The sequence below is a fragment of the Acyrthosiphon pisum genome, chromosome X, assembly GCF_005508785.2.
Source record: "Acyrthosiphon pisum isolate AL4f chromosome X, pea_aphid_22Mar2018_4r6ur, whole genome shotgun sequence".
NCBI lineage: Eukaryota > Metazoa > Arthropoda > Insecta > Hemiptera > Aphididae > Acyrthosiphon > Acyrthosiphon pisum.
The window spans coordinates 32,754,015-32,774,011 of NC_042493.1; the positions used below are offsets into that span (position 1 = coordinate 32,754,015).

The 19,997-nt window shown below is 30.8% G+C and overlaps 1 protein-coding gene across 1 annotated transcript; it reads right to left on the minus strand.

The window, feature by feature from the left end:
• Nucleotides 1–1,318: 1,318 nt before the first annotated feature.
• Nucleotides 1,319–18,642, minus strand: LOC100165488 (neprilysin-2-like). Its single transcript, XM_016801122.2, has 10 exons — nt 16,398–18,642; nt 13,365–13,487; nt 12,982–13,227; nt 11,974–12,161; nt 8,955–9,319; nt 8,388–8,687; nt 8,192–8,285; nt 7,881–8,052; nt 5,237–5,454; nt 1,319–1,745 (listed from the first exon to the last, which is right to left on the minus strand). The coding sequence occupies exons 1-10, from the start codon at nt 16,459–16,461 to the stop codon at nt 1,404–1,406; spliced, it is 2,112 nt and encodes a 703-aa protein (XP_016656611.2). The 5' UTR covers nt 16,462–18,642; the 3' UTR covers nt 1,319–1,403.
• Nucleotides 18,643–19,997: the final 1,355 nt, after the last annotated feature.

Here is a 19,997-nt window from a genome sequence, read left to right on the forward strand (position 1 = left end):
TTTTCGCTGGTGCGCTGCATGGCACAATACAACACATTATTAACGGTAAATGTTTTGTATATTATTATTATTCTCACCATGGCCGGTATTTTAGTGATATTATTGTTTCTTATTATTGTTATTTAAAATATTGTATCCTATGCCTATTTCTCCCGCCGGTATTACTATATTTTTTCCATAGGCGCACATTGGGAGTGAATTTAGGGGGTGCTGGAATAGTTTATGTTACACAGGTCCGCGGGGGGCTTTGTCCCCCCCTTAATCCTAATACTATAACTAACTGCATTACATTAGTTTTAAATTTTTAATTAGAATGAGGTAACTTTGATACTCATATATTTTATTAACCAGAGTATCATGATGATTAAATTTTTTTTTATAAAATGGGGTTGCTTTGATATCACATTAAGAAATATAGGTATCAGAGTTGCCCGATGTGTAACTTTGATAGCATATTTAAAATATTGATATCTCAAAAGATAACATCAGAAATTTAAAAATTAAAACGTTAAAATATTGATCATAACTAGCTGTAACTAATATTTAATTTTGAGAGTTTTGTCGTTAATACTAAAGAAGTTATCCATAAAATAAAAAGTTAAATTGTCATAAAACAGTAAAAAATTATCAAAGTTATCCGATTTTACTGTACTACTATTATTTTTAAACTATGAGAACTTTTTTCGTATTTGTGATATCGAAAAATTAAAAACAATGTTGCACAGTCCATGTTTTCTTCTTCTTAGTAGGAACATTTGGTTGCATAACTTGAACTATAACTATAACTAATAGCCATAGTGGTTTTTATCCGCGCAAAACCATTTTTACTATGTTTAACATTTGTAAAACGGAGACCGCACATGCGTCTTCTTAATAATATTTGTCATTCAGAATTTATTCAATTCAGCGTAGCCCGCAGATTAAAAAATATATTAGTAATAACCAAAGTTATAAATAGAAGATTTCGTACCCAAAGGTAATCCGTAAGATAATATAATTTTCTATAATAATATGATTGCTGCATATTGACAAAAGCTGAAACATTGAAACGTGCATTCACACAATACTGTTTTAATCGTGAATTCGTTGAAACATTTGTCATTATTTGGTATGGAAAAAGCAATTCTGAACCAATAAAACACAATAATTTATAAATGATTGGTGAAATACTGAAATAAATTGGGGGTGCTAAGCACCTCCAAGCACCCTCCAATGTGCGCCTATGATTTTTTCTATGCTTGCAATTTTTTAAGTTAATACCTGAGCTAATTTTATTAGAAAATATTTGATCCAATTTTTATTAAAAATGTAATACTTTATTCTAATCTATACGTCATAAAATGTTATTAAAGAGACAATCATTACAATAAGAATAATTTTATATGCATGGCCAGATAGTAGTCTCACCACCACTGACACTTCTTGGCCGGGTTCATGTTGCAGCCTAGAGGACACTGAAAGTCGTCGCTGAAGTCTTTCATGTTGGAGAACGGGCCGTTGATCCGGAAACGGGAGGGCGAATGTTCGTCGTATTTGATTTTATAAATGTCAAGGTTCATCTGATTCTTTTCGCACCACACATTGGCGTTGCTCAACCAGAACATCTGCCGAGGCGTGTAATCTTGGAGCCCAGGCAGTCGTGGTTCAACCCCATGTCTATTTTCCCAATCTCTGTACGCGTTATACGCTATGTTCAAGCCTCCATTGTCTGAGATATTTTCGCCCAGCGTTTGAGTGCCGTTCACCTGCGGAAAATAAGTCATTAGTTTAGATTGTAGTCGATGGGTGGGGTGGTTTAAATAAGGAAATATTATGATGTGGCGGGGATGAAATATGAGTATTGACCAAATATTTTAGATTATCGAAAAATAACTATAAATTCTTTTTTAAATAAAATTGATCAGTGCTTTTTAAAATATCAATTACATCTTAACGACGATCGGGTAAAAATGAGTCTTATGAGAGGTGACTGGTTGACAAGATACGAGTGGTCGCGTGGGACGTTTTTAACTTATATATAAATCTATTATTAAATGTGATTATTGAGTGATACCAATGACAATAAGAAAAATATTGAAATGTTAATTTAAATAGTTTGAATATAAATGTATAACTGAAATGTATTCTATCAATAAGAAAACTAGTGCTTCTGTTATTAGAACGACATGCCCTATTAAAGCTAGTAGGTACATATATATTTTATAATGGGCACACACTAATTACCTCCTGAAGTCAAAAAGGTCAATCATTTTTATACGAATCACCTCAGGGCGTAGCCTAAATTTTATCGTAAATAAAAATGGTCTAGTACTAGTTGCTTTCTAATAGTTAGTTTATAAATATATAATAAGTTGTTCCAAACTTTTTCAAACATGACGTATCAAAATAAATTTTATTATTTCAAAGTCTTAATTTATGACTTTAGTTATATTTGATATTTGATACGACTAAACATTAAGATTATATACTCTTTGTGTGATGATAGTTTATAATGCAAACCACCAAACCTGAGCCAGATATTATTTCTACAAATATTATTAATTAATTTTAAATTGTTGCGCTTGTTTTTAAAATGGATCAATGTGAAGTGCGAAACATGATTAGTGAAAAGGGCCAATGTGTTAAAATAATTTAACTAAAAACAAAACTTAACAAAACTCTTGCTGGACTTCTTCAAGAATCACGGTCTGCAAAGAAGCGATCTCGTATAAATATGTCTGTCCGTATGTGCCTGATACAATTTTACATTTAATGAATTTTTCATAGATTTTTGACAAGCTTAATGATAGAGAGATTGATTTAAAATTACTACACAATAGTTTATCTCCCTGTTTATGAATAGAAGTAACCATACATTTTTTAAAATAAGTTATATCCAGAAGACATAGATAAATTAAATAATATCATTAGTGGGAGAGATAAACTATCAGCAGTATTTTTAAGTATAAAGTTTGTGATTCCATATTCAACAAATGTAGAGTGGTCTTTAATTTTTTTTTATATATTTTATTATTTTATCACGAGTAGGTAATATGAGTTGAAAAAATTAAATCTTTTACATGACATTTAGAATTTAGATTATCCCAGTTTTCTTTCTTAAAACTATTTTTCAGTATATTATTTTCAATATCATTACCTGCATTAATAAAATATTTATTAAACTCTTTAGCAATATCAATAGGTACTATTTTTTAATATGCAATCATTATTTTTAATCTCATTTATAACTATATTTCTGCTTATTGGTTTATCTGCTATATCATGGTAAGTTGCCATATTTTTTGGGGGTGTACCTATTTATATTTTTTAAAGGGCTTGATAATGCATTTTTTTTTTTGTTTATTTATTAAACTAGTAAGCAAATTTCTATATTATTTCTAGTTTCATATATTTATCCTTTCATATTATTGATTTTTTCCTCAAGTGATTTAGTTTTAGTCAAGAGATCGTCCATTTTTTTCCCACAACTATCCAATTTTTCATAGCAAAAACTGACGGATTTCTCTAAGTCACTATTAGTAATTGACAACCTCTCAAATTTTTCCAATAGCTTAGAAATATAATTTCTAATTAAAGTAAGGTAACTTTCTTCCTTTCCACTATCAATATTGTTTCTCTTTGAATCTAATTTTCTTGTTGCTACATTTTTTTTATAGTTACATTTTACTCACATGACTCACATTTCCAGTTTTGACTATCAGTGAAACTTGAGGTTGAGATAGGGGGGCAGTTCTGATGAAAATATATTTCACATGATGAGCACGCAATTATTTTTGTCTACGAGACTTTAGTCTTGCATTCACTACACGGAATTATAAGATAACGGAGTAATAGTATTAATAATGTAAAAACACTCGCGACACACGTCCGCCCTTATTGATTTTACAATGATGTGTGTTTTTTTTTAAATTTTTAATTAAATTTTTTTTTTTGTGTCTGTCATCATGGTTTGGGGCAGTAAAACTGCTTCGATTTTCTTCAACAGTATTTTGTTCGATGGGAAAGTGAATCTAGTTGGTGCATTCGGGAGGTCAAATTTTATAATTCCTAATAGTTTTCAAAAGCGACGTGAAAAACAACATACAAATTATGGAAAAACGGGAATTTTTACGCAAAATTGGTTTTTCGCAAAATAGATTTTGGTTTTTAGTACAACTCTAAAATAAATGTACGTATATACATAACATTTTTACCCGTAGTTTATATTTGCATTTTCTGTACACGATAAAATTTTTAAAATATTTTGATTTGTTTTGAACTGTTTAGGAAAATTTTATCAGTCTTTTCTTTAATGTATCAATAATGTGTCAATAAAACTTTATTAGTTGAGTAAAAAAGCTTGAATATTATACAGGGCTACTATAATAATGGTAAAAGGACATTTGAAAAATATGAAAATTCCTTAGTCACAGTTTTTTTTTTTATAAGCATTTAAAGTTAAAATCTTGACAAAATATGGAAAAATCAAGTAAATTAGCAAATTATTTTAAATTTAGAATTCATAACAATTTTTCTTTTTAAATCTAAGATTTGAAAATATTATTCAAGATTATTCATAAGTTTGTCTACCTTTATAAAAAAAACAAATGTCTACAAGCAAATCAAATTAAATTTTTATGAGCGTTTCAAGTTCATATTTTTACAAGATTTGTATTATTCACTCGATTTCTCATGTAGTGGTTTTTTTATTTTATTGTTTTTCTAAAAAGAATAACTGTAGATATATGAACATTTTACTGAATGTTTATATTTTCACTTTCTATTCACCATACAATTTTGAAAATATTTTGCCTCTTTTTGAGTTGTTTACGGACATTGTCAATTTTCAAATTTTTTACTTTTTTTGAATTTATTAAAATATATAATTTGCATACCTCCCATAGGATATATTAATGTCAAGAATATTGATAACTGTTTATTGCAGGGGTCGGATGCAGCTGGTATATATTTATACACAAGGGGAATTTTTAACAGTTCCGTTCTAACACAAGATAAACACATATTTTAATGGGTTTTACCTTTTAGAACACATAAATAAAATTCATAGATATTACTATTCGATATACCAATTACTATTGGATTATTCAGTGAAATATAAGAACCGTCATTATAATTTTAGGGACCTAGATAGGTATACGAAATTCTGGAAAAATTGCATTTTAACAAATGATCATTTAACTTCAAAATTAAACCACGTAAGAACATAGTTTCAAGAAATGTATTTTATCAAACACACCTTGAGACCGATTTCATGAACAGTATAATTTCCATATTGATTGATGAAACATTTTTCTTTTTCGAAAAAGTATTTATTCGTCTCCTCCGCCAAACCGTTGTCTACCCTCATTCCATGAATGATCTCGTGACCAATTAGACATCCAATTCCACCGTAATTCATGTATTGAGGACGATCGTTCGAGAATAACGCACCTTGCAAGATACCAAAGGGAAGTACTGGAAAATTAAAATAATTTATAGTATAATAAATATGGTTGTAATAATGCCTATGTTTATGTACTAATATTATATATTGTAGGCAGGGTTGGGCAGTATCTTCGATACAAGTATCTAAGATACGTATCTTGTATCTTGTATCTCGATACAATTATATGAAGTATCGAGTATCTTGTATCGTGATACATTTTTAGACCATGTATCGAGTATTTCACAAAATAATGTCGTCAAAAAATACTCGATACTTTAGTGTGATACTTTGAAAAATTAGTTTTATAGGATTATTTTTACTCACCCATCTACCAACCGCGACTGTTTGACTATATTTTAGTATAATCCTATAATATGCGTAAAATAATATGCGTGCTGAATTTAATTTTATAAATCCATAATTTAATTATTGCAGTACAACTAGTACGAAATTATTTTTCAACCTATTAGCCATATTAAGTTATAGGTATCTGTTTACTGTGACGCACCGCACATACACGTTGAATGGGACTTTACGTCTTTACCGTACGTCCGTACCTAAATTAGATTATCTCGTATTTAGTATCTCGATACTGCTTTTTTAGTATCTTGCCACCAACCGTCAACACATGCAAAAAAAGTAGACATTCCGCTGAATGAAGCGACCCGTCTAATAACGGGATGTCTGAGACCTATCCCCGAACCAAAATGATACATATAGCGAGTGGAATTGCCCCACCTCATATTAGGAGAGAAGTGCACACCAGGAAGGAAAGAACGAAACAATTAATGGATGAACTACACCCAATGAATGGACAAGTAGCACATAAACGGCTCGAGCCAAGAAAAAGTTTCCTTGGAACATGAGAACCACTAACAAAAATACCGGCAGATGAACGCTTAGAAAAGTGGAAAGAGGAATCAGCCAACTCTGACTTGATTAAAGAAGCATTACCCCCGGGACACCAACTACGATATCGAGATTGGAAAACGTTAAATCGCATATACGGACAGGAACAGCCCGCACACGGGTAAATCTTGTAAAATGGGGCATTGAGGAGAACCCAAGATGTGACTGTGGAGAAATACAGGACGACGAGCATCTGCTGAAATGCACGAATGTACCATATAATATACAAAATAAAAATGATTTGTTTAATACATTGACTGATCGAGTAATCGATTTTATAAAATATTGGTCAGAGATAGGTATATGAGTTTTGTCGACCACACGAGAAGAAGAAGAAGTATCTTGCCCTTGGAAATTATTTTTCAGTACCGATAAATCTTAAAATATAGTTATATGTGACATATATTTATCTTTGTTTATTATTAAAAAAATAATGACGTTATGTACAATGGACTATTTAAATTTTAAATAAAATTCAGACTGACTTATACTACTATTTATTATATATTAGGATTTAGGACATTATGTTATTAGTTATTACTACAAGTATTTTTATTATGTACCTATTTATATATTATTTAATGTAGAATTATTATTGATATAATTATTATTATTTAATTGTTCGGTAATTGTATTGTGGTTATTATTGCATTGTTGACGACAACGAGATTAATTAATGCAAGCGCGGTTCTAGGACTACATTTTCGTATGGGCAACAGTAGATTTATAATTAGCTTTAAACTGCGAATAACATTCCTCATTTCCTCCCCCTTTGCCAATAAGGGACACCAGAAATTTTGGTATGGGCTGCTGCCCACCCTGCTCATACGTTAGAAGTTAGAACTACCACTGAATTAATGTCGTAATTGATTTGTTTTATTATTACTAAATAAGTGTCAATTATTATTATTTTATTTGCCATATTTAACGAAGTGGTCATCCCCATAATAATAAACATATTTTTAAAAAAAAACCAGTGACTAATTTTATGAAAATGTATCGATTATCTAGTATCGTGATACTCCAAAGCCAAGTATCGAGTATCTAGTATCACGATACTCTAAAGCCAAATATCTAGTATCTCGTATCGCGATACTCCAAAGCAAAGTATCTTGTATCTAGTATCTCGATACTGCTTTTTGAGTATCTTGCCCAACCCTGATTGTAGGTTTAGTGTTCAAAAAACAGTATTCGAAAAACTCTTTTAAAATTCCATAATTCATAAAGTATCAAAGACGCATTGTGTTTTAAAAAAAATTGCATTTAATAATGTAATCAATTTAATTTTAATTTCGAATACAATAAGTATTGAGGTTAGGTGCACCCAAAATATTGTGGTTGGGCCAAGAAAATAATTGTTTGATGACTTCTAAATTTTGTTAACTCATTTCAAATTATAAATAATTATTTTGGTTGCCTGATTTTTATTTAAAAGATTAATTTTTATTTTCACCAATAACACAACACAATTTATTGACACTGAATAATTAATAACTAGATATAATAGTATATACTATATATTATTCCAAATTCTAATACTACTCACTGATTTCGTTTGTTGTATGTCTATAGATCGCATTTACCGAACCAATAAAAGTAACCCAATCAAATGTATCAACACTATTAACAGGTTTCCTTAATTTCGAAAACTCATAGTCAGTGCTAAATTTAGTCCAATTCAATACTGATGTATAAAAGTCTTGGTCGTTCACTTCCAACTAACAAAAAAAACACATAATTAGTAAGTTGTAACTAAATACTCATTAATCATAACAAAAACGATTTTTAAAATGTTTTTATCAAGTATTGTATTCTAAATTTCTATGCACTATAGTCTGGATATATGGGATTAATTACATTTTCATAATACGCAATCAACTTGCTGTCATCCAATAGCTCAGGGTGTGCAATGTTATGTGTCATTGCCTTTGCTTTGTCCATCGCTTTTTTTCTAAATGAAATAACAACAATTATAATATCGTAATGTTTTTTATTGTCTACCCTCCGTATCTATTTTTACTTTGTGCTATATCAACCGAAAGTAAATCTTTACCTTGTTTTATCGTCCATCCACACATTTGACAATAATATTTTATACAGTTCCTCCTTGATCCTATTCACCATTTCTGTAATATTCTGTTTAGTATTTTCGTTGAACATATGACGTATACGTTGAAAATATAACGAGTTAATAGCTAAATCAATCATTGCAGTACTCCATTCCAAGCATCCCTTCCATCGGGGTTGTGTTATATCATCTTTCGTATACATAATATATCTTTTTCTCAGTTCTTCTGTTAGAAACTTTAAGAAAAAATCAACATGTCTCCAAACCACGTAATTTACTTGAACCCTGCCGGCAAAATCATATTAAGTTCTACAGAGTTTTTTATGTATATAGATAATTTCAATAAAAATTGTATACGAATTTAACAAATTACTCGATACCTACGTAGGTAATTACAAAATGTATATAATTCAAAATTAATTTATATAATGTTGACATAGATTGGCTATTATTGCTTTTATTATAAAAACAAATGATGGTAATATTTTGTAGAAAATGATACAATTCACTTTTTAATTTATTAAAGTTTTGTATATGTTTTATAATATTTACCTTTTGGGAGTTTTGCTGAACAGTGATTCCAAGCCCGAAAAATATTTCAGCGAAGTCACAATTATAATGTCGTCCTGTCGAATGAATTGGTTCAACGTTTTGTTAAGGAACTCTTGCCATGGTATTCTCGGGAACTTTTGTTGTAGATCGGTGATTTTCATCTCGTTGTACAACTTATCGTCGTCCGGTCGCTCTTCCTCTGACATCTTGGCCAATTCTATCTCAAAGTCCAATGACTCCTTCAGCTCTTCGTTTGCCTTCTGCTGGTCGGCTCCAAACAACACCGCGATGTCCACCATGTACCTGTAGTATTCGTCCACGGAATCGTGGTCTTTGCCCTGGACGTTGAAGAACGGTGTGTCCAGCTGAAATTTTGGTTAATTTGGACATGAGTAAACTGTACTAATTATTTGGTAACCAATTCTGATGATAAAATCGTTATATGGTAAACTTATATGGTTATATCCAGGGGCGGACTGGTCCGGTCCGCTGGTCAGCGATCGCGGACTGGCCTGTGGGCCGTAGTATATAATTTTGCCCTGCATTATTTATAAAAATAAAATAGAAAATCAGACAAAAATGTATCTTAAATAATAATAATAATAATATGACGTATAATTCTAAACGCTGGATAATACACAATGTTTCTGCCGAAAATTAATTCACATAAATTTATTTTTGCTGTCGGCTTATTCTATTTTCGTATCGTTCTGATTAAATCACTATAGTCTATACAGGGTTACGGGTTACGGCTATGCCCGTGTCGCGCAGCACTCTACATAATATACATTTTATTATATTTGATGACGGAAGAACATAATATTATATCGTGAGATCAAACCCATTACCCGTTGTTTATTTTTATTTTAAATACAAATATGAAATGTTATTTAATTCAAATTGAAAATGAGGCAACAGTTTTGAACGGCGTTTATTTACCATCCATCAAAAAAAAGAAACTGATAGACAAAAATTAAAAGCTATTGCTATCACGACAAAAACCATCAAAAATTAAATTTTGAATTTATAACGAGCACGCGACCATCTATTGAAGTTATATAGTTATATAGTTTGTATAGTTTGTTCGTAGGTGAGGCCGTGGTATAGTAAAATCACAAACATTTGTACCCAGTCTTTTAATATTATCATATTTATGTAAAGTAATAAATAATAAATAATCAACAGTTAGTAGTTATTGTGGTAACTGATAAGCAAACATAATTGAATAGTAATTTGATAAAAAAAAATTGACTTTATTATGTTTATTAATTTCCCGTAAAACATGACCCGAATTTTTAAAACCGCTGTCTGGCCTGTCTCCTACCCAGTCCGCCCCTGGTTATATCCTTGTGTAGTTTTAAATTGTATTGTTACATTGTGAATTGGAAACATTGAGATAGTGATTATAACTATATATATTATATCTATTTACTACCATTTGGTTTCAGAAAAAAATTCTTATAATAAAAAAATATAGATTATATAGACCAAATAATAGACACCTTAAATTTTAAGATCTGAGCTTAGCGAAAAAACATAGTGATTTTTAGGGATCAAAATTTCCGAAAAAAAAAAGTTTTCCGAAAAAAAACCGGGTTTTTTCCCGTTTTTTTCGGAAAAATTGAAAAATTGAATGAAAAATATGGTTTTTTTTTCTAAAGAACTGAAAAAGTAATGTATAGTGGAAACAATCTAATAAATAATTATAGTTGATAATCATATTAATACATACATAATATTATATATACCATACCTAACTAAGAGTCTGTATACAGACTATAGTGGATAAATCTAGAGGATTCTATACTTGATTTATGAATAATTATAATTTGTAATATTAACAACTAAAATACTAACTATTAAGTATTTACTAATTAGTTATTTCTTATTATTTATTGATAATATTTTATATTTAGTATATTTTATTACCAACTCACTAAGTTCGAAAATATAAAAACTATCAAATAGTTACTAGTCATCACTCACCACTCACCAGTCACTGTAATATAATTTATAAACCTATCAGCCAGTTACTATATATACCTTATTAGTTATTAGTTATAACAAATATAAATAGACAATATATTATAAGTATACAATTTTTAAAATTTAAAAATACAGGTGATTTATTTTCGGGGAATTACACTCTACCACATAAATACCAATTAAGCTCAGACAGATTTCTAAACATATTTCATTGCAACGCAATAAACAATAATTTCATAATATTATACTATTTAAAATTAATTTACTAACTATTATAATAAATAATAATTATATAGGTATTTTGATTCTATAGGATGTTACCACTAGGTATCCTCCCTAATCTCATCATTTCATATTAATCTTTTGTTTTTAATCTGTCATTTATCAAACCTACTCAATGTACAAAAAAATGTATAGATTGTAGATTAGAAAAAAAAGAAGGTACAATGATGTTTTTAAATTTAAATTGTTGTGTCTGTTATAACCGATTGGGGCAGTGGTACTTAGATATTTTTGAATAGTATCTTGTTTGATTGGATATTGAATCTAGTTGGTGCTGGAGAGGTTAAAATTTCATAATAGTTTTCAAAAACACTGGGAAAAACAAAATAAAAAATTAAGGAAGAACGGGAATGGTTCAACAAAATCGATTTTTGTTATTGGAGAACTCTGAAACAAATGACCATAGAAACATAACATTTTCACTGGTTGTTTATATTAATATTTTCTATACACGATAACATTTAAAAAAAATTTTGATTTATTTTTAACTGTTTACAGACATTTTCAGTTTCGAATTTTTTTAGTTTTTTTTTCTATAAATATCAATACAATTTTTTTTGTTTTGCTTGAAAAGCTTGAACATTTTAGTTGTCATAATACAAAAAACAAAAACTCATAAGTCATAGTTCATAATAAATTATTTGGAATAATGCACAATTTCCTTTTAAAGACACTAATTTTTGCCAACTTTTTTCTCTGTTTTTGTTTTATATTAAATATAATGATATTGTATTAATGTAGAATAACTCACATACAGAATATTTTCTTTAACATTTTTATCTGGTGCGACCATTAATTCGATGAAGTAAGCCACTCCCTGCAACTTGTACATACTGTCCATCCACGTGAACTTTGATTCATTCCATCTCTCGGCTTCCAGCACCGGCCATCCTCCAATGCTTTTCAGCATTTCCTTGATCGGGCCCAAGCCTAACTTTTCTGTTAACATAAGGTATATAGCAAACTATTTGATACGAGTATATCGGTGTTTCCAAATCACGTTCTAAAATCATGATCTAGCTCGAATTGTGTATGTGGTATTTTTGAGACAGAACTGATTTGCGTGAAATACGAATAACATTATATTTAATATTCAGTAAAAACGATCATCGGATATGTGAATACTAAAAAATTACAAGTTAGAAGAAAATACATGTAAATAGGTAATATATCTTATTACATAAAAAGGCAGTACAGAGTTTGTAAAAATCAAAACAAAATAAATGTGGGGCTTACAGATCTACTGTACAGTAGGTTTCTAGATGGGATGACCGTATAGAAGTATTAAATTTGAATTCAATGATATAAAATTATTGTAGACATACGAAAAAAAGATTCTGAGCAAAGACAAATCGTCAGCCTATATTAGATACTAATTATATATTTATATAATATATAAAATATAATATATAATATATAATATTATTATGATATTATTGCTGTTAAAGTAATTTTAATTAGTAATCCAGTAAGTTGAATTAATTGTTGACAAAATTATACATACTTATAAAATTATAATCATGTCCAATCGTCTATCACTAATCCAATCACAATCATAATCCAAATTATAGTTTATTATTGAATTTTCGAGTTAAATATAAAATTCTATAAGATATAACAATATATGCTGGTCATTTGTCTAAATTTTTATTCACGCACTTCGAATATGTCACGAAAAATACGCCCAAATATAAAATATACTAGGTATGATATGACTGTATAATTTTACTAATATGATAAATTTGTAAGATCATTATACCTTGGTCCATGCACGATTTAAACAGTAATTTCATCATCTTGAACGGTCTCAGTTCATCAGGTTGAATGGGTTTGGTAACAATTATTCGCTTCTGGTGTATAATCGCATCATCAATCTCAAAGAATGAGTTTCGTGCATTTTCGCCATCATTGAGAATTGTGTTTTTTATAAAATTACCACACGCAAACTGATAGAAATCATCACATGGATCTACTGATTCATCCATATTGTTGATTAAGGAAGCCGCTAGAATATTGATCGGTTTTAATATCGTATAAAGCGTACAGACATAAATATTTATCAATCGTACAATATAAACGTTTTATTAAATTTATTATAAATCAGTTATTAATCTAATCGTATATCAAATGAATGACTCTTACCAGCTTTCACGCAATCAGTTGACAGGCAAATAAGGTTATCTTTTTCGTCTTCACTATTCTGGAGCGACCTCCACGAATTGGCAACCAAACCATTTTTTTCAGGTGATATCGACGGAAGACTCTCTATGAAAGTAACACAATTTGTTGTAAATTATAATTGTATAATCTAGTAATTATGTGAAACGTGAATAATTATATTATATAGTTATACATTTATGGTGGATAGTCGACTTAACGCGTTGTAAAGCATTTGAAAGAACTTATCATAGTTTTAAAATATTATAAAATAATAACTAAATAAAGTCACAGAGATTAAAACTAGGTACCTATTATTTACCATTAAATACATTTTTTTTTTTCGTAAAATTTAGTAAAAACTTATAAACACAACAACACTATATTTCATATGACCAATGAAAACATTTCTGTATTATATGATATATTAAAGAGTGTTGTTGAATGGTGTGGTGATCGATACTGCGACTCCGTTCGATGTACAAAGATAATATGCTTCCAGAAGGATTTTATAAGTATATAGGCAATAAACTTAAATGTGATATAATATAGGTAGGTACATTGGTATCCGTCATAACCACGAATCCATAAAAACGAATGTCAAAATAGCTAAAAGCCATAATAGCCAATGTTCAAAACAGCTAAAGTATACTATTTTAAAATTATTACTGATTATTTATCTGTAGTAATAGTATTAAGTTTTAAGGATACAGATAATGACAATCAGTTTTATAGCTGGGTTATCTATTTATCTAATATTATTGTCTGGTCGGACCAGGTATAATAATAAAATAGGTGGATTAGATATGAGCACAATACTCGACAGCGACAGTGTATGTTTAACCGCACAGTATTGCAGTTGCATACTTCATATATTATATAGTTTCACAGTTACGTCGTTTAAAAATATCGAATATTTAATTTCAAAAAAAAATAAACCACTCGTAAAATACGATGGGTTTTTGTATCGGAAGGATTGTGAAAACGGCAAAGTTTCATACTGGAGATTTTAAGATGGAAGTTGAAAAATATCGTGGTAGAATTAACATTAAAAATGATTTGGTTATTAAAGATTCTTCATTCAAACATAATATGTACTGCATGTCCCCAATCCAATTTTTTTTTTTAATTCTTTTATATTTAATTTGATGTATGACTTTTTTTGACGTATTATATTAATAATTTTAAAATAATATACTTTTTAAATACATAATATAATTTTATTATGATGTGAAATATCTAATGGCGCGGTACGGGAGTGAGGCCGACTGTGGCGTGGCGTGGCGTTGGCGTGGCGTGGCTAGCTATACACGACGTATTCCGCTACGTTTCAAATACCGCGTATTCCGCAGGGTTTTCCGTCGAATTGAAAACGTATTGGTTTATATCGGAGCAGCTATACACGACGGGCGTATTACGACGTGGAATACGTGGCGTTTGAAACGCTGCGGAATACGCCGTGTATAGCCTCGGCCTCACTCGTGGCTCGTCGGCTCAATCTGCTTCAACTCGGCGATCTCCTCTCTCCGAGCGCATACGCTCACCACTATACTTGCTCTGCGCCCCTCCACTTTTGTCTTTGAACCTACCTAAGCCACGCGTGGCATGTGCTACTTTAATACTTGTGTATAACATAGACCTTTAGGTCTACGTCTATGGTGTATTGTGTATAAGTATCGGCGTACCCACGCGCTGCCTTATATGCGTACTAGCTCAAAGTGTAACTCGGGGCCAGTTGGACTCGCTGAGAGTGGGTACCGATTTTGGAGACAATGTCGTTGGAATTATAAAAGTGGCGGCAGTAAAGTTGTAAGATGAAAGTTTAGGATTTGTGATAAGGATTAGTGATATGGATTGGAAATAAGGCTTGACATTTTGGCGGGAATGTTTAAAAGTTAGAGCGTCTAGCAATCCGTCGCAAACGTTGTAAATGGATAGGCTGGATACTATCCCCTGTTGTTAAAAAGTGTAGAGTCGATAGGACGTGTATTCGATTGTCTAGCTATCAGTCATCAAATCATATAAGTCGGCAATCCGACTGAGTCGAATCGCGGACATAATGAGAAACGTATATAACCTGCTGCCACGGATCAATTAATAAAAAGAAAATTAAAAATGAATTAAAATAATTATATCCAAACGTAACTACAATAATAGACAACATTATATGGCGTGTTATTGTTATCGACGTTCGAAGACATTGTCATTTCGGGGAAAAAGTAAATACATACACAAAATATAAACAAATAATAAAAACCAATTATATCATTAGATTCTTGAGACAGTACCTGGTCGCCTATAACATATTTTAAAACATTATCACATCGCAAATTAAAATTATGAACCGTCAAAGTGAACACTATATATTTGTGGACGAGTAGTTGACACCACCGGCATGGTTGAAATATACAGGTTATTGCATAATGACTAGGATTGTTATCAAAAACATGCTGAAAAAAGCTAACGATTTCAAAATTCCCATGAATGTATACTTGATTATTATTGGCACCATTTACGCTTCTATTTTTGTTTTTATCATAAAATATTTTATCTAGAAGGGTTATAAATGCAATAACTTTGTATATTTTAACCATGGACCAGGGCAATGTTATAGATGTCGGCCATGGCGTTTCAATTTTCAACATTATTACTATAAGAAAATTTTTGATGTTTCACATCTGCAAGGTGTTCCGCGAAGGCTTATTTTCTTTTTTTATATAAAATTATTTAAAAATAATATACTTTAGCTGTTTTGAACATTCGCTTTTATGGCTTTTAGCTATTTTATACTTGGCTATTTTGGCGTCGCTATTTTGACATGCTCTTTTTTGGATATATAGTATACATATTATACCTACCCTTTACCAGTTATCACGATTTTAATCGATATGTAGGTATTATCATATTTTATTCTTTTGTAGTATATTATATACCAACTATTACGTATCTATCCTATACCTATTTTATCGTCGTTACCGATTGCGCTTGATACTATGTCATTATAAGATTTATTCTTACTCGCACTGCAGCTCTGGTTCAAGTACATCATTGTCAGTGTTAGGGCGAAGAACGAGGATACCATTCTACCGGCGACGATGGACAGACTCCGTTCCAAGTTTATCGGGATTCTGAAATGAAGCAAACACTAATATTGTTATTCTGAGGTAATAAAATATTAAAACGTATTCGGGTTTGAGTGTGTGTGTGAAGTTCATGACAAGTATGTAAACAACAGTGTACTGTAACCATAGGTACAATTAGGGGGGGCTTTAGTAGCTAAGCCCTCCCAAAAATGTCCATAGCCCCCCAAACATTTCCTACATTTTGTTTTAAGCTTATATTTAGCCCCTCCAAATCCCAAACTCTATTTGTGCCTATAACTGTAACGATATTATGTAACGCTGGCTAAATATATAGGCTAGAGATGTCCAAATTGTTGCCAATATTTCATAAAAATATACCATAATATGTATACTAAATATATTCGGTAGCTAGCTAATCACTAATAAAAATCATTGCCAATTAATAATAATTATGCATATGTTTTAATTTTAAAATCTAAATTCTGTCAGCGACGATTGAAAAAAAATGTTATTTATAATAATATTATATGCAGTGAAACCTGTATAGGTACAACGAACAGTCGAAGGACCTTTAAAAATGTCCGTTATAGACAGGTGTACAATGTAGACTGGCTTTAGTATAATTTTAATCAAACTCACATACGTAACTAATATCTGTTTAAGGGGGCTGCAGTATATAAAAAAAAGTGGCTTTTAGACTAGAAAGCCAGACAAAACTGAAATAATTTGGCTATACAGATTTTAATTTAGAAAATGGATTAAGATTAAGTAACAAATTTACTAGGTTTGAATAAAGCTGATTTTTTATGTCCAGTGCCAAGATGTTGGCCGTGCGTATCACCGCCGGTTGTACTCGTACAGTTGTACGACCATTCACTAATCACTCACTATTTTAACGCGGAGGAGGCAAAAACCGTAGACATATAAATTATATTTAAACACATAATATAATAAAATATTAGGTCTATATTATTATATTAAATTACATATATAATTAACCCGTTCGCTGCAGCTGACCACTAAAATCTAAAGTACCTGCTATGTGCTGACTATATTCGTGATAAGAAATATTACCATTTTGGGAATCATTGCCAAACACCTAAATGTTCATAACAAATGAAGTTTTTTTGTGATAGGCTTTTGATTTTTCTTCCATTGGATAGACATTTCAAAAATCAATAGTCCCGAGTCCGTTATAACATTTATTCTTCTATGACTCGTCAAATAATTTAAATTGATAAAAACGTGTATACACATCATAGCACACAGGAGGTGCTCTGCTCCGACGTGTATACATGTCCACAGCAGTGAAAGGGTTAATATGCCTATGGCAAAACCGAAACGATATCGCCGCCGTCGGTAGATACGAATCGACTGTCAAACAAAATAATAGGTACATAATATTATTCATATTTCTCAAAAATTATCGTTACACACATTTTACATTACCTTAATTAAACCTGTCGGTTGTAAGTGCAGAGCGAGTTGTCAAAATTCCTCATCTTCGTTTTTCGTTCAGTCATTGTAAATTAAACAGGAAAAAAACCGGTGAATAAAAAAAAAAAATTTTTAAAAAAAATCGCATATAATATAATACAATTCAAGTTGTAACGAGATAGTCTCGACGGTGTTGGAGCGTAACTGAGTGTCATTAGGAGACAAAACAAAAAATAATTTTAAAAAATCGTTGTTGACGTGAAAACAACTGTTCATCTGTCGAAAATATAACACGAACGGTTAAATTAAGAAGATGCATCGACGATGTGTGTCGCTTCACCGACGGTTCGATACGACGGCACGCTCCGAGATTGCACGTAAATACTAAATCGGAGGGAAGCCGATCACAACTGCAGGACATGGGGTGGTGATCTGAAGGAATGTCGTCCTGGCGGAAACCGCAGTCCATCGCCACCGTTTCCCCACCCAAACCTACACACACGCAACCTAACCTACACGGGCGCTATCTCTCGCACCACTACGAATGACGCAGTACATATCAGTATTCTCGGGTGTTGACCAGTTGCCCTCCATGGTTGTTATCGGGATTTTAAAAATATACCAGTTGCCCTCAACCAAATGTACCAGTTGCCCCAACCGATTGTACCAGTTGTCCTTACATGTTAATATATACTATATACACGATTACAACATATAGCCCGTAAAATATAGGAGAGGTAAATATACAAATAATAAATAAAATTATTTAAAATAGTATAAAATTATAGAAAAAATTCTTAATAAATAATATACCTAATTATAATGAAAAGCGGCATATTCGATGTGATCATTTGCCAGAAAAAAAAAAAAAAATAGTAAAACAATTATATATAGGTAATATTATACTGTGCTATGTTTTGTTATAATAAATAATAATTACTATTTATAATTAATTTTGTTGACAGCGTAAGGATTATCCTTAAATCTGTCCAAATGTAAAATCTTTACATTCACTAGAAGTCAATCTCCAATAATAACCTTCTACTATCACCCTGGTGTTGACACCATCCGCGTATTTATAACTGTGTTACCGACCTTGGCTTCAAATTTAGTGCTGATATTGACCCTAAACTTCATATCGAATATGTTTGCTGTAAGACCTAAAAACGCTAGGGTTCACTTAACAATACAAACTTAGCATGTCCGCAAAAACCTTATATTTTGCTTTAGTCCATCCTATTCTATAGTATGGCTGTGTTGTGTGGTATCCCCACACAACCCGTGATTCTAGGCAGCTAGAAAGAGTTCAGAATACATTTTTACGTTTCGCCAGCTTCCTATTCAAAATACCATTTCCACCTCATGATTATAGCATTATGACAAGTAAATTAAATCTTTATTCCTTCGCTGAGCGTAGACACTCTACAGGCATAAGGTTTACAAAAGGGATCATTGATGGCACTATTGAGTGCTCTGAACTCTTGTCGTTATTTTCTTTCAAGGTACCTCAACGTTTCACTAGATCCATTAGACCATTCTATGTCCCGCATGACTCCACCAATTATTTCGAAAATGAACCTTTACGCCGTTTAATGAGGAACGCCAATATGCTGATCCCTCTTTTTTATTTTAAGTTTTCACATGTATTTCATTTAATTTAATTGTTCTTAGTTTTAAATGTATGTAATTATCAACTATATTAATGTTAATTGTTCATTGTTATCTGTACACGTGTTTGTAAAAATGGGCCCATTCCGTATAATATAATATAATAATAAATAAATAAATAAATAATTATTATTTGTAGATTTACCTATTCTTTTTTACGGGCTATATGTATATTTTAATCATATATATATTTACATTTTGCTCTAGGTAGTTAGGGGGGAATTGGTATAAAAAAAAGTACTTTTAGGGGCAACTGATACATGCCCATATTCTTGTATCTGGTAAGCACAAGTTGCCGCCGATACGGCAGCTGCTGGTTGAGATGAATAATAATAATAACTGAGAATCTAGTATCGAGAAATACCTACAGTATAAATTGTTCAGCTGTACCTACCTATAAATTATAATTGTATAATATGTATTATTGACT